This window comes from Equus caballus, chromosome 23 (assembly GCF_041296265.1).
Source record: "Equus caballus isolate H_3958 breed thoroughbred chromosome 23, TB-T2T, whole genome shotgun sequence".
In the NCBI taxonomy this organism is placed as follows: Eukaryota; Metazoa; Chordata; class Mammalia; order Perissodactyla; family Equidae; genus Equus; species Equus caballus.
Genome location: NC_091706.1, coordinates 38126479 through 38152523, shown reverse-complemented (window position 1 = coordinate 38152523; position 26045 = coordinate 38126479). Strand labels below are relative to the sequence as shown.

General features: G+C 34.1%; 1 protein-coding gene across 16 annotated transcripts in view; it reads left to right on the top strand.

Moving 5' to 3' along the window:
• Nucleotides 1-26045, top strand: part of RFX3 (regulatory factor X3) — a 264606-nt gene that overhangs the window by 183266 nt on the left and 55295 nt on the right. For 13 of the 16 annotated variants that reach the window (XM_070248213.1, XM_023627284.2, XM_003363998.5 and 10 more), the window contains 4 exons: nt 653-727; nt 9345-9526; nt 12890-13009; nt 24313-24434. In XM_070248213.1, the coding sequence (XP_070104314.1) occupies nt 653-727; nt 9345-9526; nt 12890-13009; nt 24313-24434 (499 nt within the window). The remainder of the gene's footprint in view (nt 1-652; nt 728-9344; nt 9527-12889; nt 13010-24312; nt 24435-26045) is intronic. The other 3 variants (XM_070248210.1, XM_070248219.1, XM_070248220.1) reach the window with 1 other exon arrangement.

Here is a 26045-nt window from a genome sequence, read left to right as displayed (position 1 = left end):
TACATTCCATTTCTGCTGTCATTTCTCATAGCTCTGCCTCACCACCACATCCTAAAATATAATGTAGGGACCATGATTACATCTTAATGTTTATTCGTAGTAATGACCCTCCACTTCTAAATTTTTATACAAGGTTAAGAGAGGGATGGATAGATTTAGTAGCTTTTGAACATTAATGAAGGTGTCTTTGCACATTTGCATTAAAATACTAATGCGTGTTAAACACAAAATCTGCAGTATGATTTTCCTTTCGTGACAGAATAGAACACATATTAAATACTCTTTAGGTGGGAGACTATTTAGAAAGAGAGTGATTTCCATTCCCACATCTTGAACTATGAAAGTCAAGAATGTTTTCTCATAACCAGAAAAATCCACTGGGGTTCCTGCTCCTCGAGTCTCCATTCTGATTATAATTACAGAATGTTCAAAAAGGTTGACTTTTGTGATTGGGCTTATTATTAGTGTGCATATTTTTATTTTATTTTCCGGGAGTCGGGGGAGGGTGGGGGAAATACACATTTAGTGAGAGCTATTCATTAGCCACCATTGAAGAAGAAATTGAACTTTAAAGAATCTATCAAAAATTCTCTGGTGAGCCTTTTATTACTATCTTGTCTTGAGCCCTTTTTTTAATGACATCTATTATCAGATTGAAATGGCGATTGAGACGCTGCAAAAGTCTGACGGTCTGTCCACTCACAGAAGCTCTCTTCTCAACAGCCATGTAAGTTGCCTCTTCTTCATGTAAACTAATCTCTTGCTTGTTCTGCATGTGTTGCTTGCTTCTAAATGCTTGTTTTATTTATTTACTTATTTATTTTGCTTCTTAACCTTCCTTTCTCAGCCCCTTATAATCTCTGTATCACTGAATGGCTATTTTGAACAGTGGAATGTCTGAAAAATAAAACCCCCAATATACTACTTTACTAGGTTTTTGTACTGTTTTGGTACAGATATAACATTTCCAAGTTAATATCAAGCTGCCATTTATTTGTAAAAAGTAATTATGGAGATTTGAAATATTTAAAATTTTCTAGTTTGATATTTATATACTGTGAAGCAGATGTTTGTGATCTGCATCTCTGTGTCTGAGACAGACAGATAGCCGTGTCTACTTGTATGACCAGTAATATTCTTTAAGTGGAAAAAAGATTATTAATGCCAAACCTGTCTGAAAATGATTTATTTATCACTAAGACTGTATAAGATGGGCATGAAACAGCTACCTAGATGAGCTCAGGCCCTAAGACCTGAAGAAAAATAAAACTGGGCCAAAAGAAGAAGTGAGGCTCTAGACAAGCCATAAATTACAAATAATTGAGATAAAGGAGGATTACTGTTTCTATTTCTTGAAGCTTTTAAATGTTACCTCATGCAGCATCACTGTCATACTGGTAAGTGTAAGAAGAGTGATGGCAGTTTTGTTAAACTATAAACATTTTCACTAAATGTTCAAATTTTGGGAAACCAATGAAAATGCTGATTAAAAATTATTTTGTTACCATGATTTCTGAATATATGGGAAAAAATAAATAGACCTATGACTTAAATCTGTTCTGGATAGATCTTCTGCTAAATTAATATCCATGACAATGTAGTAAGAATTAGTTTTCCCTCCCAGCTCACAATATGTTCTTAAATTTAGAGATAAATTATTATCAATTTTTAAATTCTTCCCCATATTTTGTGACTGAAAAGTCCAAAATTGGATCACTTAAATGAAATGAAATATTATTTTTTAGTAAACCTATAACCTTTAGCTCATAGAAAATGTCTTCACTATGCTTTTTAAATATCTGAATTTTCAAACATTTAAATTTTATTTTCCGAGGCTGGCCCAGTGGCGCAACAGTTAAGTTCACATGTTCCGCTTCTTGGCAGCCCGGGGTTCACCGGTTCGGATCCCGGATGCAGACATGGCACTGTGTGGCAAGCCATGCTGTGGTAGGCGTCCCACATATAAAGTAGAGGAAGATGGGCACAGATGTTAGCTCAGGGCCAGTCTTCCTCAGCAAAAAGAGGAGGATTGGCAGATGTTAGCTCAGGGCTAATCTTCCTCAGGAAAAAAAAAATTATATTCCAACATAACACTAAACACTTCCTTATGTTCTTTTTGTCTTGTTTTTATTTTCAAGGAGAAGTATCATGGCAAATAAAAACAGGTTAACCAACTAGAGAATGCCTGCAATTTTGGTGAAAATTATAGATTATAAACTTTAAAATAATATATATTTTGGCCCTTCTTTTCGAAACAGTTTGAGGAATCTTATTTTTTCCCCCTTTCTGAAAATTTGTATGCACTGTGTCACTCTTTCATATGTTTCAGAAGTGCATCCCTGCTGTGATAGCATGAGTCTGTGGTTGTGTGAAAAGGCTGATTTACGGTAAACTGTTAGGGTTTATGTTTGCAGAGGAGTGATTACTAACTGGTGTTTGTGTTTTGAAAATGGCAAGTGAAAATGTTGTTTATTTTTAGGCAAAAAAGTGTAGGGACGTAAGAAAAAGAAAAAAAACCCTGAAGTTTCCAGTTAACTTTTTTGAACTTTCAGACTTCTAAGAAGTTGTGCTTTGATATTCAATTTACATTTCATCTTCATTTGCCATATATAGTTTAGTAAAATATGTGATATATTTAATTTTAACTTGAATTACCTATCTTAATTTAGTACTTTCATGAACAATAGTATAGGTGTAAGAAAATGTTTTTGGTATACTTTTATTTGTTGATTTGTTTGAAACTTTTCAAATACGTTGGGATTTTTTTGAAATTACTATTCTCTTGTAGAATTCATGAAATAATATTTAATGTTAATGAATGTGTGAATTAAGCTGCATAAACAACAGATAAATGTTCATTACTCCATGGTTTCCTATGTTTTATTACACAGAATAGCAGCTCTTCCATGCTGTTTACAACTGCCAGAGGCATCTCAGTATCTAGAAAGAGTGGGCGTAAATGTTGCTGATGCAGTGATAATCTTTCTCTGGATGTCCTGATTCCTTTTTATTACACCTCTGAAGTACAGTTAAATTCATTTGAAAGCACATTTATAGTCAAGTCTTTAGAAATACAAATGATTCTACAGATGGTAGGTAAACAGTGAAGAAAGGATTTTCTGCTGACCAGTCAGGTTTCGTTTCTCCCTGAACACAAAAGGAGATCCTGTTGTCTTTCTGTCCCTGGAAAGTTAGCAGTGCTCCTAATTTTTGTTAGATTTATTCCAACAACTGGAATAAGCTACTGCACGCTTTCTAGTTGATAGCCACCTGCTAAGGGTATTTTAAATTCCGTTGATGATTTTCACTTGTGTAGAAAAATTTTAGTGGAGAAGTTTTAAAAAGAAGTTGTTAATATTTTAAGTGTCAATAAACTATGCTACCTTTATCCCTCCCTATATAGGATGTAATATAGAATTATCTGAGGTTTATGGGGTTCTTTGAAGTAGACATGAATTCAACTTTATGATAATAATTCCCTGACTTACCAGTTTCTACAAAACATCAATTTCATTAAGCAAAAAATTAGGAGAAATTATCAAGAATTTGTGTCTCGTATTTACTAGTTTCTAAAGAGAGATCTTAATTATGATTTTTGAACTGAAAGTCTGTTGTCATTCTATTTTGGAAAATGGAATAGACAGATTTCCTATTTTCTCTTTGTAGATTTGATTATTCACAGTAGTTCAGAAAATTCTTGTTACGGTCAAACCAAATAAATAATCCTCTCTGATTAGGATGTAGCTTGATTGCTTTGTTTTTCGCCTTTCTTTCTACACATGAAAAGATGGAGTAGGGTATTAAATTTCGTATCCCTTTTTCAGCATATTCTTGAGGTATTTAGTACTGCTGCTCTATTTTTATCATTATCGTGCTATTATCATCCAGATTGAAATATATGTTTCAGTTTATAACTTGTCTATGAATAACTTGTCTGTTTCATACCCTACATAGAGCTCCATCTGTGACTGAGCACAGTTACAATGAATGCCATGTTTTATTCTTTTAACTATATTAATGTAATGACAATTATTTCAGTAGTAGCATTGCATAGGCAGATAGTAAGTATTTATTGACAAGTGAAAGTTCCAAGGGAGTAAGGATTTTATATGTTTTGTCCACTGATGCATTTCTAGTGCCTAGAACAGTGCCTGGTACATAGCAGATACTTACTAAATATTTACTAAATGAGTGAGCATAATAAACAAGTAAAAGAAGGGAACAGACCCTATTTTACCTTCAGTATTGTAAGTACCTTTGCCAATCATGTGTGCATTTATTTGTGACTCAAACATGCATGGTTTTGTTAGCAAGTATGCTTCAGTAGGTGTATGTGTGAACATCATTGGTAGAGAGTGGTCTTCTCCCTGCATACCATTTGAATGAAAGAATATATGGTCACTCTGTCATTTCCCCATGCGCAACCTTCACTTTAAGAGCAGTCACCTTTTTTTCCCCAAACAATTTAAGCCTTTAAAGAAATTATAGACAACCGTGACATCATTTATCTCCTTGTATTTTAGAATGATAATTTTGATTTAGCTTTATAGAATTCAGTCTGTTAGTAAGTATAATAATTTTTATTTAAATATTTTTATTTCTAAATTTTTTGTATGTGAAGATGCTATGGGTGAATGATATATAGTCTGCCTAAATCAAATTAGAGTATCTTAATTCTCTTCATTGCAGACTTTTTATTTTACGCTTCTTTTCAGTTGTAATTAACATAAATTGACGTTTAATGGTTATATTGTATCTAATTTAAGATTTTTTAGATTGTAAGTTTGAATGCAGCAATGTTTTTAAATTAATTGTTCCCAATTTTCCACATAATGTTCTTAAGCTTGTACATTTTTTAAAACTCCATTTAAAGTATATAAAAAGCTTTAGGCATTTATTTTATATGCTTTTTACAACCTAGCAAATAATTGTTTCATGATTTTTACTGGTTTTAGCTACTGAGATATGTTCAGCTCAAAGCAAAACCTTGTTTTATACCCACTCTCCCTTGACTTTGCTATGTTATAAATATAAGTTATGACAGAAATAAGACCTGTCAAAATGCATATCATCAGTGAACTGAACTTAAAATGAATCCTAATGGATAATAACCCATCTGGGAAAAAATGCCAAATGTTATATTTGGATGTTAATTGGGGAGTACAATATGTATTTTTTTTTTATTTGTCAATCAGTGTTTCCTTTGGGAAAAATAGGAACTGTTCATCTTCCTTAATCTACCCTGATTAATATAGATTAAATGAAAAGGTTGAAAGATGCAATTATCTTGGTTTCCACCCTTATGTGAGTTTATGTTAGTTCATTAGTAGAATAATCAGGTTTTAAATATAAATGTTAAAAGTTCCTATGGTATTTTATGGGCTTTGAAAATCGTAAATGTAAACAAATATTTTATAAGACATTTTCTAAAAGATAAAAGAAATAGTAATAGTTTATTTCTAAATTACTAAATGTTAAGGGTATTGAATTCTAGTGTCCAAATTTTAATAAAGGCAAAACCCAAGCAAACAGTGTATCTTATAACAGGCGTTAACTTCCCTTGGGCAGCGCATGGAGTGTACGCCTTTAGGTTACGCTTAACTGCTAAGTTTCTCTTACAATAAAATTAATCGTTTCTTATACTACCAAGTTTCTCTTACAATTAAATTAATCGTTTCATATACTATGTTTTAGACTCAAATGTCTGATTTACAATTTCGTCACTGTGTCAAAACTTAAAGGATAACTACTGGCGTTATTTATCCCCAGCCGAATCTCAAAGTCTTATCTGATAGGTCTTAATCAATTTGCACTTGTACATGAGTTTCCAAGAGCACTACTCCTGGGCGGTGCACTTGTTGGCCGGCTTCCTGGCTGGAACAGCCATGGCTGCAGCAGAGCCACCTCCATCTTTCAGGGCTTTTATCTCCGCTTGACCTCCTCTGCTCTTCCAAAGTGATCTGCAGGCTTCTGGCAAGTTCCTCCTCCAGCAAGCAAAGGCCAGGAAGCAAAATGTAGCCTTGCTTCTGTTAAAGTTATGATCACCAGAATACCCACTCTTGTGGAATTTTTCCAACCAACTAATGGTTATTTTATATATTTGTTCACATGTGTATCACACACATATATATTACAAATAAACTCAGGTTTTTAATAACTGGTTTGAAAGGAAGAAGAATCTTTAAGAATGTAAAACTATATAATAAGAACAATTTGCAAAGCAATCACTCCAGATTATGTGACTTGCTTAGCCATTTCTGAGGACCACATAATCAATCCAGTAAAAGCTTCAGTTTCTCTAACTTACTCATTTGCGGCTTGAGTAAATCATTTAGGCGTCTGAGTATTTTAAGTGAATTTTTTCTGTAATTATTTCATTATGTCTGTGAAATTTTCTTTCAAATATTTTATTATTGCATTTGCCTTTTCAAATTCTTTTATAAAATTTTTTATCTACAAGACAATTTACTTGATTATGAGAAATTAGTAAACTCATTTTTAGAGAAAGTATTTTTAGATGTTAAGTAATTAAATATAGCAAGAAGATTAGTAAATAGCTAAGGCAATTTACAGAAATTTTCCATGTGTATCTGGTTAATTAAACATTATTTTTATTTGCTTAATAGCCTATTAAAAGTATTTTACATCAGATCTATTTTTATTATTGGTATACTTTTGGTTATAAAGTTCATGTTATGAAATTGATTATTTTCTGTTTCTGAAAAAAGAGTGTCTCTTAAATTCACATTTCCTATATAGAGATATGTTCTGTTCATTACCAAAAGAAATATTTGATTTTTTATTGATTTTTTTAAGAAAACATACTATTTTGGCCTTGACAATATACATTTTTTAATGAAGATACATAGGTATACGTACAAACATACCTTTAGTGTTTTTAACTTACACGTATTGTGTGTTCCATGGATGCTTCATTAGTTCAGTTGCAAACTATTGCTGTTTTTCAAAAAATATTTACAGTTTTTCTGTTTGCCTTCCTGGGAATTTTTTTCCTTAGTGTTTTCTGTGTATTCCTTGATCTCACGGAACTGAATTCTTCAAAGAATATTCCTTTGTATATTTTTATATTCTATATTTCTGTATTCTTAATATGTTAAGAATACCAGCAGAAGGCCCTCTCTAGTATATGTACATAGAACAAGACCCAATCGTGCAATATGGTTCACTAGAGCTGTCTTACACCATTCACTTGAGGAATCAGTGCTCTCAGATCCCAGTCATCTTACTGAGGCTCGTGGATGAGAGATGTGCGGCAGGTTTGTATTGCCACATTTTATGTGTTGTCTCCTTCAGTTGAGTTCATAATCAACAAAGTCTTAAAATTTTAAAAGAAACACTAACGAGACCTCCTGACCCACTGTTGTAGGCAGAATACTGCTCTTAACCTTAATAACTTGGTCTCCCCATCAATTTACCTCGTCTCTTTTACGCTAAGTGAATATGTATAGGTAAATTTACTCTATGTGTCATTTAGAATACTCAGAAATCATATGTGAGTACCTCTAGGAAACGTGTTTACTGACAGTAAGGTTATGGATGATTTATATCAAAAGAATTCTTTTTGACCTGTAATTTTTTTGTCCTTATAAACGTGAATGTTTATTTTGGGTAATCTTTTAAAATTTTTATAGGGGAGAGTTGTTTATGATACAGAGGCAGTAGGTCTGTTTAGATGTACAGATTCATATGCATATGTGGTGCATAGAGAACTTCAAGTGTTCCTGACCAGAACATGAATTTTATTTTTAAAAATGCTCTGCTCTATCTTGTAAGCTTGGTGGCCATATTTTCTAAGCCAACATCAGTGTGGATTTAATGACAGAAGTTTAATTACATAAGCGTCATGTAGGAATATTTGAAATTAAAATGGTTCTGGAAAACTCACTTGTCATGGTTAAAGGCACTAATTCTGAAAATGTTTTTAATGAATTTTCTTATTAAGAGTCTGAAGGTTCTGGTTCTGAAATTGATCACAAATCTTAAACTATGTAAGCAAAATGGAGAAATGCTTTAATTTATTTCAGTATACATATTATCATTTTTGGGATAGGATTGTAAATTCCTAGAGGACAGGGGTGAGAGCACATTCATTTTTACATCATTGGCTGCCTAGCATATTGCCTGGCTCATAGTTGATGCTCAGTAAAGGAATTCATTGGCTTCCATAACTTATATTTAACTTGAATTGATATTTGGATATAAAATATCAACTCTTTATGATACTTCTTATATATGGCATGAAAATTTTGTTGAGACAAGTAATGTGAAATATTTGCTGCTTTTGTGGAAATAACAACTGGTATGCAAGTAATCAGGAAATGTGTGTTGGAAACCAGACCCAAGCACTGAGACTGTGGGCCCTTATGAAAGTCATTTAAATCTATTTCAGTTCTCTTTTTGTAAATAAATAAGTGAACAAATTAATAATTTAATTTCCTAATGCTGAAATTCAATAATATAACCTAGGTTAGATTTTCTAAAATTTTCTTTTATGTTCTATATTTTAAAGATCCTTTTTTAAAAATACACACAGAGACAGCATAAAACTTTAAAATGTGAACTATAAACTAAGAAAATATTGCTTTGCCGCCTTCCATTGTAGTGTATCTTCCAAAATTATGAAAAAAAAACCCGTAGCTTTGAGGTATAAAAATACAGATGATTGTATAAGTGATTCCTTTTCATTACACATAATTTTTTTTTTTTTACCAATGTCTAGTGAGTTTTCTTCCTTCTGGGGAAGAAATAACTGAACTTTTTCCTTTCTGCTTGCAGAATTTGTCCCAGTAGATACTATTTATTGTATTATCTTGTGAGCAAATTAGATAAGTAAATTAGAATTCTATAAAAATGAATGGAAGCTTAATATAAAACTTATACAAGGCAGCCTGCTGTTCATGTGTTATAACAAACCAGTGCTAAAGACCTACTGTGTGATATGTAGCCAGCCTTGGTAACGTTTTATTCTGTAGCAATTATAAATTATATTTATGACCAGTTATAGGATTATTTGAATTTCCCAGAGAAGTGTCTGTCTCCGAAATAGCAATAAATACAGGGAAAATTTGTATGTCTTTACATATGCTTGAATGTTTGCAGGAATGGACATGGTCTAGGATCATAAGTGGTATTCAGCTATTTACATTTCTGAGAGTTTTTCAAAGTCAGATTATATCGGCCTTTGAATTTCAACAGTTTACCCCATCACAAGCCTTCATGAAGATCTTCTAAGTATTTCTGTGTATTGTATTTGCAGTGTCTTGCAGACATTGTGGTAAATTGTATGATTTCTCTGTGTTCTTACCCTGTGTTATTTATACTAGCTCCAGTGGCTGTTGGATAATTACGAGACAGCAGAAGGAGTGAGCCTTCCCAGAAGCACTCTCTACAACCACTACCTACGACACTGTCAGGAACACAAACTGGACCCAGTCAATGCTGCTTCTTTTGGAAAACTAATAAGGTCAATTTTTATGGGGCTACGAACCAGGAGATTGGGAACTAGGTTAGTACAAAAAAATAAGATCGTAAACTAATCTCTCTTTTTCAAACTAGAGCAGTTCAGTATATTGTTTGATCAAAAGTACTTGATTACAAAAGTACTTGATAACGTATAAAAAATACAGAATTAGCTCAGCTTATAAAATCCCTCTGGAAAAGGAAAGATCATTATTCAGTGAATAGAAAACTATGCTTCAGGAAGATTGTTGCTGAGCTAACATCTGTGCCAGTCTTCCTCTATTCTACGTGGGATTCTGCCACAGCGCAGCTTGACAAGCAGCGCTAGGTCCACACTTGGGATCAGAACCTGCAAACCCTGGGTGGCCGAAGCAGGGTGTATGAACTCAACCACTATGCCACCGGGCCAGCCCCAATCTTTTTGGCCTTTTTTAACCTGTTCATTGTGAAACCATACATGTATGGAAGTAAAAATATAATATAGTTTCATTGCATGGAAGCCAGTAACGTGAAGAAGACCCTTAGTTTCTCTGTTTCCTTCCTTTGGAAATAGATATGTTTTTACTAATCAAAATATGATGAAACTAATACTTAGAACTGTGGAGCATCATTTTTGCTTCTCAATGCTTTTTAAAAATTATCATAACAAATGTTTTAAGTCGCTGGGCAGAAAGATATGGATGTTTTTGATTCCCTAAATCTTACAGAAATCTATATTAAAAAGTATAAAAATAAAAATGCTACTCTGTAACATTGGATGATATACCTTTAGTTAGTTATGTCACCCCTTCATAGTATTTTAGTAAAGAGTTTTTAATATTCTTAATAAAATAAACAAAGCCTTAGTAATTGACTTCATTATAAATTTATACTGAAAAAAAGAGTGTGTCAGTTTTATGTATTCAAAGTGTGACTTATTCCTTTCTGTTGCCTTTCTTCTGATTGCACAGCTTTCAGATTGCTGGAGGTTCAGTTCTTTCATAAATATATTTTCTTCTACCTGTACTTCAAAAGATAGTATATTTTAAACTGGAGAATATGATTGTCTATTCAGGCTAAAGGAACTAGCTTTCAGTCTCTTGAAAAAAAGCTTTTTGTTTCTCTAGTATTTTTTTCCAAAACCACGAAAATCATTATTTGGGGACCTAACCTACTATCTCCTAGCTGATGGCTCAGTAGTTGTGCATACTGTGCCAATATTTTGAAACTCTGGGCTTTATTCAACATTCTAATAGCTGTATTGTTGTGCTTCTTTTGTTGCTGAAAGGGATTTCAATGGATCCTATTTTGAGGCTCCATTCAAACCTTGAAACACATCTTTAAAATAGAAGGGAACAAAATTGGGGTTGTTTGGGTTTGTGAATGAGTAGAATCCATACGCTATAAGTACATATTGCAATATTGCAGCTTTTACTTTCTGGTGCTCTTTTTTTCCCCCCGTCTCACCATATAACAATTATTCTCCTGTTCCTTTTAAAATTGTATGTAGTGTTTGCAGTTAGGGATGGAAAGCAAAACCTAGAAGAATAAGGCAAAAAGAAATCCTGTGAGGAAAGTTTAAACAGATGCTGTGTTATGAAGATAGCAGAACTCTAATATAGAAACACTGACGATGGTAGTGGTTGAGGTACCCAAGATTCTGTCTACCATGGAAACTGTTTTAGCATTCACTGTCCACTCCTAACCTAGGAACAGAAAGAAAATTGGTATAAACCATGAGGCAGACTAACTCAGGTACTTTTTTTTTTAATCAAACTGTATGTAGAACTGTTATTTTTCCATTAATAAAATTATCTGGTGAATTTAGTCAAACCAGAACCAGACGTTTTCTCAAGTTTTTGGACCTAAGTAAAAAGTAAATAAAATCACCATCTTTCTAAACAAAGGCAAATCAAAAGACACCTTTTGTTAGATCCCATTTCCAAATTAAGTTAAAGCAAGGAAGACCTGGGACATGCTGATCTCTCCTGAGCAACTCCAATGAAATAGAAAGAACCATCTCCCCACCAACCCAACCAACCAAAATGCTGATTTCTAGGAGGCTGAAAAGAAACTAGACCCTTTGTCTATTTTGGGGTCTCACAGAGAGAAATCATTTTACTCTGTAGCTTTGTCATCGGCCAAGTCCCCTGGTTAATGTCTTCTGCTTCCCACTCCATCTCTGCTCCCTACGGGAGAACCTAATTGGGTTGGTGGTGTTTTTTATTTTTGTTCTTTTTTTTTGCTCTGTTCTGCAGTGAGGATTTTGGAGACAAGATCTGATCTCTGCAAGTGGAAGGCCTTTCTTGATAGGCATTAAGTTTTCATACTAGTTTAGTTTGCTGGAACAATATAGGTATTCAGATGCCCTACTTTATTTTTTTTAACTAGCAATAATTTATATAATCAGATTTTAATGTCTTTTCAGATATATGAGGTCCCTCTAATATATATTCTTTAATCTTGGAAATAAAAGTCTGCTCTATTTTTATATAAAATATTTAATCCACACTCCCCTTGCATTTCTTTTTGTAAATGAAAGAAAAAGTTGGAAAGAGCACTGTCTTGCTATATATATAGACTTGTGAAAAACTAGTATTTTTTTCTTTGCAAAAATTTACATATTTAAAATGTTATTTTTGCAAAAATTTGCAAATTTCATTCAGAGCAAAACTTTGTCATTTCTAGTAACAAACATGGTCTTTCTCATGAACATGGGGGAATTGTGACAATTTTATTCCAGGTGGAAATTTGCCATTTTCACAGAGAAATTTCCCCATGTCTGTTGTGACACATCTTGTTCAGCCTGTAAAACTGATATGAATCCATAAAAACCGAAATTAATAAGATATGTTTTAAAATCAATAGATTAAATGCCTGCTTCTTTTTAGGTTTCAAAATATTAAGTAATAGACTTCACCACAACATCTTGTATCATTGAAGTTATCTTCACCATTTCTGCAGTAATAAAACTAGAAAAATGCAGAACTTATCTAAGACAGTAGAACTAAGATCTTTTTCCTGTTGTTTCTATGTAACCACTTTATAATAAACTTCTATTTAGTGTGCAACCCTTTATCCTGTTAATGAATTTTTATTGGCCAGAATTTTTTTCTTAGCATTACCTCTTCTAACTTAAACTTAAAATATAAATTTGAAAATAAAATATAACTTAAATGGAATAAATGGGCTATTTGACAAATATTTATATAAAAATTTATAAGGAAAGATTTTTCTTATTTTGATTCTTTAGAATGTAGCCACCATAAAAATATACAAGTATCCAGAACAGGTAAATCATAAATATATAACATTAATATGCTGCTTTTTCCTAATTTTTCCAAATGTGAAATTAAATGGACATCCTATATGATTAATATTGATTTGACTGACTTTTTGTGTCTCTAATGTTTATTATTCTTTTATGAAGAGGAAACTCCAAGTACCATTACTATGGGATTCGTGTCAAGCCAGATTCCCCTCTTAATCGTCTGCAAGAAGACATGCAGTATATGGCTATGAGACAACAACCCATGCAACAGAAACAAAGGTAGACTCTGGAATTATCACTGACGTGTCAAGGCTATGTATTTCTTTAGATGTTCGGTCTCCATTTTTCTGAACAAATATAATAAATACCTAAGTGTGCAAGAATTGTCACTCTTTTTGGCATGCTTTTACTGTGGACAGTTCTCAAATTCGATTTAGAATTTCATTCATCCTGTCTACTTTCCAAATCTTTTAAAATTACTTATCAGTCAGTCTGTTTGACCCTTTTAATGTTAAATGTGACATCCCAAACTATTCAGACAAGGAAATTAAACACAAAATGTAAGGAGCTCCCAAGCAAATACCAACTGGAGAAACTTGTTTCAGTATTCATGAATTTCTTACATGCTGTTCTGTACATCTCTCAAGTCATTCTTTTCAACACAGTATAAATTCTTGCAGAATGTTTGGGACTTCTTAATTTTCTTTGAATCCACCTTTCATAGATGTAGAATTGTAGATATTAGAGCTGTAAGAGATCTCAAGCATTCATGGATGGATGGATGGATGGATGGATGGATGAATAGAATCATAGATCGTAGAATTGAAAAATACCTCATCTAGTCTGGCCCCGCAGCCTTGTGATGATCAAAGCATTAATATCTCTGTGTTTCAGATAAGTCCCAGAGAGGTTAAACGATTTGCACAAGCCCCTAATACTGTTACATAGCCAAGGGCCTTCTAGTCTCACATGACTTATATCACAGTTTGGCGTAAATAAAGTAAAAAATCTCTCCCTCATTACCCGTATAGCTCAGCCATGACAGTAGTTATAATTTCTCTTTTCAACTGAGCATGCAGAATTAGGTAGGAGAAGGGAGGCCTACACATAGGTAGTCAGATGATCTGCATCAGTCTGCCTAATCCATTGATCTGGGGTGATTAGTCGCCCTGGCCAGATCTCCTCCACATCCATCCTAGCTTAGTCAGAGGCATTAGGTCTAAGTCACTGCTGGAGAAAGAATGTAGCATGCAGTAGTCCTTTACCTATCTATTCAGCAGTCACTGATTGAGTCTCTACTATGTGCTGGGCCCTGTGTGCAGAGATAAGTCATGGCCCCTACCTCTGAGGAGCTAAGAAATTAGGAGAGGAGGCACATGGGAATTTTCTTTTTGAGTAATCCAATCTGAGAAGTGCTAAAATAAAGCCTTGATCAAGGAGCTATTTGAATACAGAGGAATTTTCAGCAAACTCGAGGAGAAGGAGGATTGGGAAGTTCTATAGAGAAAGTGCTGTTTGAGTAGGGACTTAGAGGGATCAGAAAAAGAGAGGAACATTCAGGCAGAGGGAATAATGTAAACCAAAGCACTGAGGGGTAAAGTCTGTGATGTCTTTAGTAAATGCTCTGTGATTTGTTGAGGTTGGTATTGCAGGAGGAGAATTGAGAGGAAGCTTGAGGAGTTTAGTGGGAGATGAGATTTTAAAAGTAGTTTGAATCATAGATTAAGGGATTTGGTTGTATATGAAGCTAATAAGTTTGTTCTTTGTGCAGAACATAGCTTTGAAGCTTTGTAAGGTTTTGAAGCCAAATAATGAAACTTTCAGATTTTTTCTAGAAAGATGACTTTTTTATTTTGGGCAAGAAGTATTTAGTGGGAGGAGATTAGAGGTAAAGACGCTTGTTAAGTGCTTTTAACACAGTTGTAATTTGTAGTGGGAGTGTTCTGGACTAAAGAGTCAGTTCAAGATTGGCTATTTTATAAAAGTTTCTTAAGGGTTTTAGATTTTTAATTTTTTTTTTATTTTTTTGAGGAAGATTAGCCTGAGCTAACATTTGCTGCCAATCCTCCTCTTTTTGCTGAGGAAGATTGGCCCTGAGCTAACATCCGTGCCCATCTTCCTCTGCTTTATATGTGGGATGCCTGCCACAGCATAGTTTGATAAGCAGTGCATGGGTCTGTGCCCAGGATCTGAACTGGTGAACCCCCGGCTGCCAAAGCAGAGTGCTCAAACTTAATCACTGTGCTACTGTGCTGGCCCTATAGATTTTTAACTTACATATTCTCAGTCTTAATTTTTAAATTACTGATCTCTATTTTTTGAGGTAGAGTCAGTGAAATATATTAAGAAGGGCTCTGAAAAAAATGTTAAAATAAATCATAGGACAGTCCCTTATATGGTTGGAAATAGAGTTCTTGTGAGTTGTGATAAACCGTTATTGTTTTGGGTTATGATTATTTTTTCCACCTGTTAGTGGCAACACTTACAGCTTTTACTTTCTACTGTGGTCTCTGCATTCATGCATAGCAGCACTGCATGGTGGAGATGATGGTGAGATCCAGAGAAAAAAAAGTTTGATCCAAAAATAACATACATTCAAACTTAAATATGAACAAAAACGATAAATTGCACCTAAGACAGCTGAAGTCTACTTCTTCCTGTGATTTAATTGCAAAGAACCCTAGCAAGTTTTCATGGAAATGGAAGCCTTCAAGGAACATTTTTAATAAAAACCCTAGGTTAGGTAAGCAAAAGCTAGGATTTACAAAGGTCTCCTTATGAAACAGATTCCAGAGCTATAAAGATTAATGAGCCATGAAAATCCATCAGCCTCATTATAGTAGTAATTGCTTTTAGAATTAGATATAATATGGATGTATTTAAAAAGTGACATAAAATTCTCAGTAGTATTAGTAAATTGTGCGGACTTTAGTATTTGCGTTCTTATGAAATAGGAATGTTAGAGAACCAAAGAAGTACTGAAACTCCCTTTAAGTTTTTTTTTTTTAATTATAAAAGTTTTGAATTATGGACAGTTGCTCTTGGAATGATGTCTTGATAACTGATTGCAGGGTTAGTGTTATCAACTTCACAGACCCCTCATTGGAATTAGCAGGACAGATGGAGGTTTGTTGTCTCTCTGAAGGATTCTGTCAACTGGCGACATGATAGGCCTTAAGTGAAGCCAGTTATCCCCATGTGCAGAAACACTGGGACAGGAGAGGAGGGGTTTCTCTCCCTAAGTCTGCGTGGAAGGGTTAAGAGAATTTGTTGAAAATAGTGGGGAAGAAACTTATTGTATCATTTGTTTTATAGCTTATAAAATAAGATGATTCCAAAACTCAAATGATTTTATTGAATAGATTAAAATTCACATTAAAAGGGACTGACATTCTCTTGTTAAAATACAGGGACATGTGAAAGGTTTAAAATATATTATAGCAGGTACTAGTGTTTAATATTTTAGAATATTCAAATTGTTTAAATGCCTCAAGGTTTCTTGTGTGCATCTGTATGTGCACATCTTTCATAGTATAAATTTATGTATTTCATGTGTTCTTATGGTAAGGAAATTCAAGTATATGCTGTGATTATTTTATCAAATTAAAGTGAAGTTTTGGAGCTCAATTTGTGCAGTTTTCTGATAAGTTTCGAATCATAGTATGTAGTTATAGTGGTAATAGTGATTATTGTTTTGTATAGCTTTATCATTTTTAGAGCTCCTTTACATAAGGTATCTTATTTCAAGATATGATAGGGTAGTAAAGGAAATTTCCACTTCTCTACAAATCATATTCCCAGCACCACCACCATATGGAATATAGCTATGAGTCTAGAAATAAATGGAAACAGCTTCTGATTGAAAAACAGATGTCACAGAGCCCGTAGTTTAGTTTAATTGAAAAGATGAAGCCATCTTCAAGCCATTTACCTAAAATAAAGGAGCAGATTAGAGCCCACTTGATTCACAGGCAATCATGAGATATAACAGCTGGCAAGAGGAAATACAAGTAGACAAGGGTCTTCTGTTTACTTTTGGGTTATTCAACACAGCAGTCTGTGCACATTCAGTGGAGGGACAAATAGACCTAGGCACTTCAGTAGGCCCTTTGAGGATCATTCTAGTGATTAGAATCTAGTCTGACACAGTGTAATAACTATTTTGCTTATTGATGACATTATAGGTAATCAAGAAGAGGTTAAGGAAGCACAGCAATGTGTAATAGTTGAAAATATTTTCATATGAAAATAACTTCTACACTTAAATGAGATAATCTTCAGTTGTCAAGGAAATTCACTCATGGACTAATTTACTTACCCTACTTTAGACAGTAAATAAATTAGGTTGTTATACAGCAAAAAGGAGATCAGTAATTTTCTTTTTTTTTAAAGATTTTTTAAATTTTTCCTTTTTCTCCCCAAAGCCCCCGGTACATAGTTGTATATTCTTTGTTGTGGGTCCCTCTAGTTGTGGCATGTGGGACGCCACCTCAGCATGGCCTGATGAGCAGTGCGATGTTCACACCCAGGATCTGAACCAGCGAAACCCTGGGCCCCCGCAGCAGAGCACGCAAACTTAACCACTCAACCACAGGGCTGACCGCAAGAGATCAGTAATTTTCAACTCTACAAACTAAGGAAAAATGTTTGCTGCAATTTATTTTTAATATTTAAAAGAAGCTCATAGAGAGTGTTGGCACATATGTTTTAGGTATTCTTCCAAATCCTAGTAGCAAAAGAGGTGTTAGAGCCAGGTGCTTTTGACAATGTTCTTGGCTATATTTGATCTCAGTAGCCATTCTCAAGATATTAATTTGCGTTTATCATTCTTTCAAAAAATACGTGCAGATACATGCAACCAACAGTTGCATATAGAACATGCCCATCACATCTGAAAGAGATATCACAGAATCATAGAATGTTATAGCTGGAATGAAGAGATCACTGGTCCAGCTCATCCTCTTGATGAGAAAACTGAAGTTTGTAAAGGGTAGATAATTTCTGCACGATCGTATAGCAACCAGGACTACTAGAACCCAGTCCTCTTGTCTTTATTCTTATAAGAATTCCACCCTTAAAGAGGTAAGATAACCCAACAGGAACACACACATGTAATAAAATTTTTGCATATGAAATAAAGGGAAAAGTCACACTTTAGTAAGTATGTCCCAAATAAGTGGGGAAATGTGCCACTTCTAGCCTCTTTGAATGGTCTCTTCACAGGAATTGGATCCTGTGAAAGAAGGACCCTTCGTGGCACTGAGGGGAGGGATAGAGGCCACATGGAAAGATGGTACAGCAAGGCTGCTTTTGCTTTGGCTGTAAACAGATGTGAAATCATGCGTGTTCCTAGGGAGTGAGGGAGGCCAAGGACCTTTCTCATTAAAAGACCTTTCTTAATATAAGTTTCATAGACTAGTGGAAAGAACCCTATATTTAAAATAGGGAAATAGGGACTTGAGTATAGGCTGCTTTGTGGCTTCTGCAGAGTGTGTGACTAAACTTCACTGAATCTTGGTTTCTTCATCTGCAAGAGAAAATCAATAATAATAGACCTCTTCACAGGTTGTTTTGAAGTTCAAGTGGAAAAAAGTATATAAAGGTTTTTTATAACTGGAAACATTCAAGTATTAGATAAATAATAATTATTTTTATCATTATTATGCTTTGTGCAGTAGAAAAAAGTATTTCTTTAATAAGACTGTTTTGGAGAAGAATGAAGCCTGGCAGTTAGGCAAGTTTGGCTTCCATTTCTTTGGCCAGTGGTTTTCTACTGTGACTGATGTTAATGGCTGATCATTTCTCTCTTAGACCAGGAATTCCCTGGGGTTGTTACAGAGCTGAACATCTATGGCTGGTAAATTGCTCTGAGGCAGCTGAGGGTGGCAGGAGTCTTTAGTGGGAAGAAGATGAGGTGCATGTGCATTTGGATTTTGGAGACAAATAAGAAATCTTGGCACTGAGGTAGTTCTTGTTCGCTATGCCCCTGAAGCAGTCCCTGAGGTAAACATACCTTCCATTGAAGATAGGAAATTCATAAATCATCACAATTCGGTAATTATTAACTGTAGTAATTCATGTAAAGTTTGTTAATAGTAATAGTCACCACTTATCCTTCCAATGAACATTTATTGAACATTTAAAATGTTCTTCAATAAGCACTTTATATGCAAGTCTCATTTGGCAATTATATTGTTATTTACTGATACGGAAACTGAGGCCCATTTAATCTTGCTATATGCTGGAGGCTCGCTAATTTATATTTTTCCTAGATAAAGCCTCAGATGCCCTTTTTTGTTTTTGTTGCTATCTTGGCATCAGGTGTAGTCAGGTTGTCATTCTCCAAATAGAGAAGTGGGAGCATCCCTTTGGAATCAGTTTAACAGAAAGGGCCAGCTGTAGATAAAAGAAGTGTCATGTGTATTTGTAGCAAGAATCTGTCAGTTCTATACAGTTAGCCCTAAATTACCCATGCTCAGAGGTCTAAGTGAAGAAATTCATGAGATAAGGGAATCAGTTTTATCTCTTTCAACATTTAGGTACATTCTCAGCACCTAGAAGAACAACTGAGCATATTGTCAGTGCTTAATAAATATTTATGAAATGAATGAATGATCCACAGCTTTTATTTTAGCGAACAGCTTCAACTTCCTCCTTTCCCTACCTCTCCCACATTTTCGACTAAAATAGCCGCAATTAATACAACTACCCCATTTGAATTTTTTTCCTCCTCTCTTGCCCAATTATAGATGTAGAGCTAATGAAGAGACAAATTCCGTGAGAGCCACCAAAGAGAATTGAAGAGATGGAATAACTATCATTAACCAGCAGGGTTGATGTTAGAAGTCATTTAGATATAGACATATTCAATGTGACATCAAGGAGTCAGTTACTATTCTGAAAGAATGGCACTCTTAACATTTACTGTTTTCTTCTGATCTGTTCATGGTTATATCATTTGGTTCATTTCAGAGCTCAAGCCATTTAAAGATTTTCTGGGACAGTTTTTCCAAAGAGAATCTCAAGATTTCAATAGAAAAATTTTAGCCTCTTGATTATGAGCTCAGCATTTAGATTTGTTCATGCAAATCAAGTGATTGTGTACTTCCTAGAGTTATAAACATAATAATGACTCTCTTTGCCTCTAGAGTTCAGGTTTTGCATTTGTGTTTTTCATCTGCTTCAAAGGGACTTTTTCCCAAATGTTTTGTTGAGTCTGGAAAATCCTTCCACCAGTATGGTTAGTTCAATGGTGACACCTTCCACTGGACTCCTTCAGTATCTGTACATGTGAGATTATTGACAGAATGAGATATTATTTTACAGTAGAGTTACAGCTGTCCAAGTTCTAAATAACAGCTATGACTAACCCCATGGGGAAGATTCTTAATAATTTTCCAAGTTTTCTGTGTTAGTGACAGGTTTCATGCATACACTTAGCTATTAAAGCATTAGAGTTCCTTTGATTTCTTAATCATTAACAACTTCAGCTTTGATTGCCCATGGAGTTGCAAGCTGTTAAAATTATCATTTGCCTCCTACTAATTTTAAAACCAAGAGCTGTTTCTTCATTTGATATAGTACAGGTCTTTCTCAGAGCACATACAACTCAGAAGCACTAAGAATCTACTATAAGAAAATAATCTAAAAATAATGAATTTATAAAATAAATGGAGTTAAAGGGAGACAATACTCTTAAATACTAAAGAGTTCAGTTTTTTAAGGATTCAACATAGAATTTTTTTTTCAGTAGAAAGCCTCTCTTTCAGTAGAAAGTTTTTACAAATTATTATTTAAGTGGTGATTATTTTGTGAAGAAGGTAGACAGGCAGGAAATCTGAAAGCTATGTTTCAATGCTAAAAGGTCAGTTGAAATTCAACCAGAGTTAAGATAATGTTGAATTATCATGTAAGTCAGTAGAATATAAAAATCGCCCTGGAAAAATTCTCTTTAGACACAGCCTTTTCAAAACCGTGAACTTACAGTGCTTTACTTATAGTAAATGCTCAATTGGTACTTGCTAAATTGATTTGATATACATTGAGATCAATTGATTGTATGATAAAATGAAATATGTTACCTTGAACATTCATTCACTTATTCATCTATCATCCAGAGATAATTTATTTACATTCCAAATGTCATTTATTGGAAAACAAATTGAAAATTGATGATTTATTTTATAAAGAATGATTTGTCTCTGTTATGGATGTACTTCTACAACGATGGGCTGAAGGAATTTATATCAAATCAAAAGGCTCCTGCAGACTAGTTCTGTGCAGGCTACTTAAGAAACATTTGAGAAGCTAGTTAAAATAATTAATTCCTAAGCCCCCTTCTCAAAGATTTTGTTGGGTAGCTCTAGGGTGAGCCTAGCATTTGAATTTTTTGAAAAGCTACCCCAGATACTGATATACAATTAGGTTTCAAACCCTAATATAAGAGAATACCATCTTTCTTCCAAGAAGAAACAGTTTCCACAGATGCTTGTTTAGCTTGTTTTTAATGTGGCTATTCTTGACTTCCTGTTAAACTCCCTCCTTCTCTGGGAAGACCCAGCCCTTTCAGGTGATGGACAGAGATAGCATGTTTTCCTTAGAGCATCAGGAAAATGAACGTCTAACTTTCCTCAGTTCAACATTTCTGATTTCTGGGGATTCCTTCTAAGTACCAATCCAATGCCAGGTAACGCACGGTGGATATGCCACTACATGATTTATTACTTAAAACAAAACAGGAAAAGCAAAAGTCAGCACTACGTGGAAGCTTCTCATACTTACAGGCTCCCATTAATACTACTTTTGTACATGAGCCATATTCCTGCCCTTTCTGACATCATTCTTTATAACACAAACCCCTCTCAAACTTGTCCCCACAACCACACATACAACATAAGGTTCTGGTTTACCGAGGTGCTATTGACAGTACAACCAAGAATGGATCCACATAGTGCGTCTCTGCCCGATCAGTTCAATCTACTGTTCTCCTTGTTACTCTTATGGTTAGAATAAAACCACCCATTTCCTAATTCTGACTATATTTTCCTCTTTTTTTCTTCTCCTCTCCTATATAAGATTTATTCTTAAATACTGACCTGTACAATTTCTCCAGAATTTACCAACTTTTTTCCTTTTTACAAACTAATCTCAATGTATTTTCCATCCCCTATATAATACAATGTACCTCTAACCCGTGCTTCCCACTCAATATCATTATTATTAAGCATAGTCATACATTAATTATAATGTATTGTGATTTTGAGTGCTATTAAAAATATAATATCTCTTTCCTCTAGGAACTTCCACTGTCTACATCTTTCTAAGGAAGCAGATAATTTTACTTGAAGCCTGCAGGCTTGCTAAGCACTGTATGACAGTAGACTGTGACATAGCATCTGTCCTCTGAAAACTTAACAGTCCTAGAGGAATATGTGTCATTTCCTTTTATGGTTAAATTCCACTTGTCCTATTAAACATCTGTAGTATACTAGATGCTGTCTTGGACAAAGAAAACTTTATAAAGCATAGCTGGGCAAAGTCTGGTAATTACTCTCTAATCCTGTGTTAAAATTGAATATAATCAAAGTCTATAGAAAATATTTCCATTTTCTTTTCTCCAGGGTAAATAGGTCAAATCCCTTTAACCACTTTTGTTTATTAACCTCATGAATCCCAAATCCGTTAACTTAAATGAAGAAACATGATTAAATAATTTTAGCCTATTTTATTAGTGATAAGAAATTTCATAGCTGGAAAAGGGAGGCTAAAGTCAAATGAAACCTGGAATGGATCGATAAGGACAAGAAACTTCCATAAATATACTCCCAAAGAATAAAATCATTCAAGTCTTCTAGAACAGAATGGTTAGCAACTGCTCCCCCACACAAGGACTCAAAGTACTTGCCTCACAAAGTTTTTTTTTTTGCCTCTCTAAGATGATTCTTTAAGGGGGGAAAAAAATCAGAAAAACATTCAATTTTTCATAAATGGTACTTCTAGCACGCCACAACACTAACCCTTATGTCATCTCTTGATATAGCCCCTGTTGAAAAGTACCCTCAGGTGGTTTTTTCCATTGATTAAAAAATAGGGTTGAGTTCTTTATATCATTAGAAAGCAGTAACCAACATTTGGTGGTACGGGGTCATCACTAGAACGGTAACAAGAATGAAGTATTTTGTGCCCTTCTTTCACCCTGTTCATCTTCTGACTTTATTTTTGCTTTTCATAGTTCTTTCTGATATATTGTCATGTAAGAAATAAATGTAAATGTCATTATGAGTGACTTTACAATTTTTCTTGGAAGTTTCGTTTATCTAAGTTATAATTAATAACATTCGAGATTGAATCATTTGCTGAGGCAACCTGAGCATTAGTTTGTATGTTTCACCAAGTCAGTTCATTTCATATCTGTCGTCAGAGTGCAGGCGTCTTGCGTATATCCTGTTTCATGTATCAGGGAAATTGTTATTCACAATAACTTCATATTCATGATGCAGTTGACTTATGATATTAACATAAGAGTCAAGTGTCTGGATCCTGAGACTATTAGGTGGTTTTGTTTATAAATACAATTAGAAATGGGGAAAAATGAAAGGAAAAAATATTATAAAGTGAATGGTGATATCTCTAGGTAATAAGCCTATTGTAGATTTTAATGTTTTCTTGCATTTATCTGTTTTTCCAAATTTCTAAAATGAAAAATAAATGAAATATTAGCAAAAGAAGAAATTGTAGTTGCTGCTTATTTCTTACTTTGTATTTGCTTATCCCTGGAGACCTACCCAGCTCTTTTTTTTATGTGTTATTTCTCTCCCAAGCAGTCTTTCCTTCTTGCCCATGCTGCTGCTGCGTACTTTCTCTGTCTTAGCAGTGTGGAAAGTTCATGAGTTTGTATGAGGAGGACCTAAAGATAAATACATAACTATAGTTGTCTTTGATTCTTTTTTTTTAGCTTGGTAAACTAGGTTTGTAGATGGATTCTTGCCTTTATTTTGCTGCAATCTGATGCTTATGGTCTTTGTATTTGCAGATATGGATAGGAGTCAAGGGAGATGAATGTGTTGAGATGGATGGGAGGTTTTAGGAGATATGAAAAATAGTATGATAAAGTTTGTAGTCTGAATCATATTTTGGAGATATTAATCAATTGAAGGCCATTCATTAACATTTCTCAGGCCCTAGCTCCTAGATCCTAGTTCATATTAAAATCCCATTGTATTTAAAATGTTTCTGCCTTGATCCATTGGCCATTACAAGTTATGTTCAAACCATGTATTAAAACTATAATCATGGACATCTTTCCCACTGCTGTCCAAAGAAATACCTCAGAACTCTTTCATTCTTAAGTAAATTACTGAATTTTCAAAAATGGGTCCCCTTCCTACATCCCACCCTCTTTTTTTCTTTTCACAACTGAAAAAATTTCTTCATCCTAACTTTATGAGACTGTCAAGGGAAAAAAATCCTACAACTATCATGAGACATTAAAGATAGAATAAAATTGGATGCCTTGGGAGTTTTGTGTAGTGTAAAAAAGCAAGGAATAATTTGGTTTGTTTTTTCCCATCTAATATTTTTAGGTACAAGCCTATGCAGAAAGTGGATGGGGTTGCAGATGGTTTCACAGGAAGTGGTCAACAGACAGGCACATCTGTTGAGCAAACTGTAATTGCCCAAAGTCAACATCATCAACAGTTTTTAGGTATGTTAAGGTGTAATGCATATTAGTTGCTATTAGGATTTTGAAAACAAGAGAACAATAGTAGTATTTTCTCTAAATGTGATGTCTCTTACAGATGTTAATTACATAGAAGACTTTCTTTGTGCTGAAACTGTGCACATCATGTGGTAGTTCCAGTTCATTTCTACTTTCTCATGTTCACTAGAGATTATTTTTAAAAATCTCAACTATGTAGGACTTTTAAATGTATGTAAATTAAAGGCTCATTGCTGTGAAATTGTTCTCCAGAATTTGTATTAATTAGGTTTTTGTGATCAAAATTGTGTTGTGTTTACTTTCAGTAGTAACTTCAAGTGCCAAAAAGAATTCTCATTTCCTGTGTATAAAGTTGCATATGCATAGTCTCAAATTAGAAAAAAATTGTAAATGTTTAAACAGTAATTTATACTTTTAAGTCGATCACAGCACTTTCTATTTTTGTAATTTTGTAGATGATATACATGTTTCTTTTTATTTAAAGAGTTAGGAAGTGGAACTTGAACATTTTGCATATTCCTGTCATAGCCAAAGGTGCAAAAATGGCACTTTGATAACTCTTCTAGAGATGAACATGCATAGTTTTCGTACAACAGGTCAAGATAAGTAGAAGTTATCAGAGAGTGCATGTGTGTATGTGTCTGTGTGTGTGTATATGTGTCTATGTGCACTTTTTGACAAAGACAACTAAAATGGACTTTCAGGTCAGAACAGCTACTGAAGTTGAAAATACTATAGCAGCGTTTCCCAAACTAAAGTCCTCAGGTGTATTCTTGTGGACATGTGAGCTCTCGACAGGAATTTTTATTTTTTTATTTTGTGTTTTTATTTCAGTTATAATTTAAAAAAAATAAAAGCATATTCTCGATTACCTAGAAAACTAGAATGAATATTGTTCTGCAATTTTAGTTTCCACATTTGTATTTGCATTTATGATAAAGCAGGCATCAAAATCTATTTCATTAATTGTCCAGAGCTAACGAGAAAAGAACAGAGAGAGACTTACTATGTAAATTACGCCTTCATCCCAAGGGAAGGCTAAATGATGTCCCAGTGCTCTGTGTGGAGGAAGGTTTCACAGCTCATTTGAATATAGAAGAGTAATGGGAGAACCAGCCACCATGAAGTGCCTGTTGGTATAGGCCTGTCGAACTCAAAAGATCCTGTGCCACAGCAGTCAATACCGTATTCATGTTGCGAGAGGTAATTTAGTTAGAGGACTACAGCATCATCCATCACATCAAATTAATGTTAAGTTTAATGTTATTTTTGTAGTTTTCTTTGTATTTATTTTGTAGCTCTTTTGGTTTATGATTATATAAGAGGTGCGAGTGTAATGAGTTTAAAGCTAGATTTATTTTTTATATACTTAAGTAACATAATAAAATAACTAAAATTGATACTGGCCAGCTTGAGATTATTTTTCTTTTAATAGGGGCCATATATTGAGAGACACTGTGATGTCTTTATATTTCCAGTATAATTGTAATGAAAATTTAGTTTCTCCAACATGTTTAAGAGTATTCCCTTTATTCTTTTGTGCTGACGATGTTGCTCAGTTTTGTTTGCAAAGTACTAATCTGAAAAGTCCTTGCT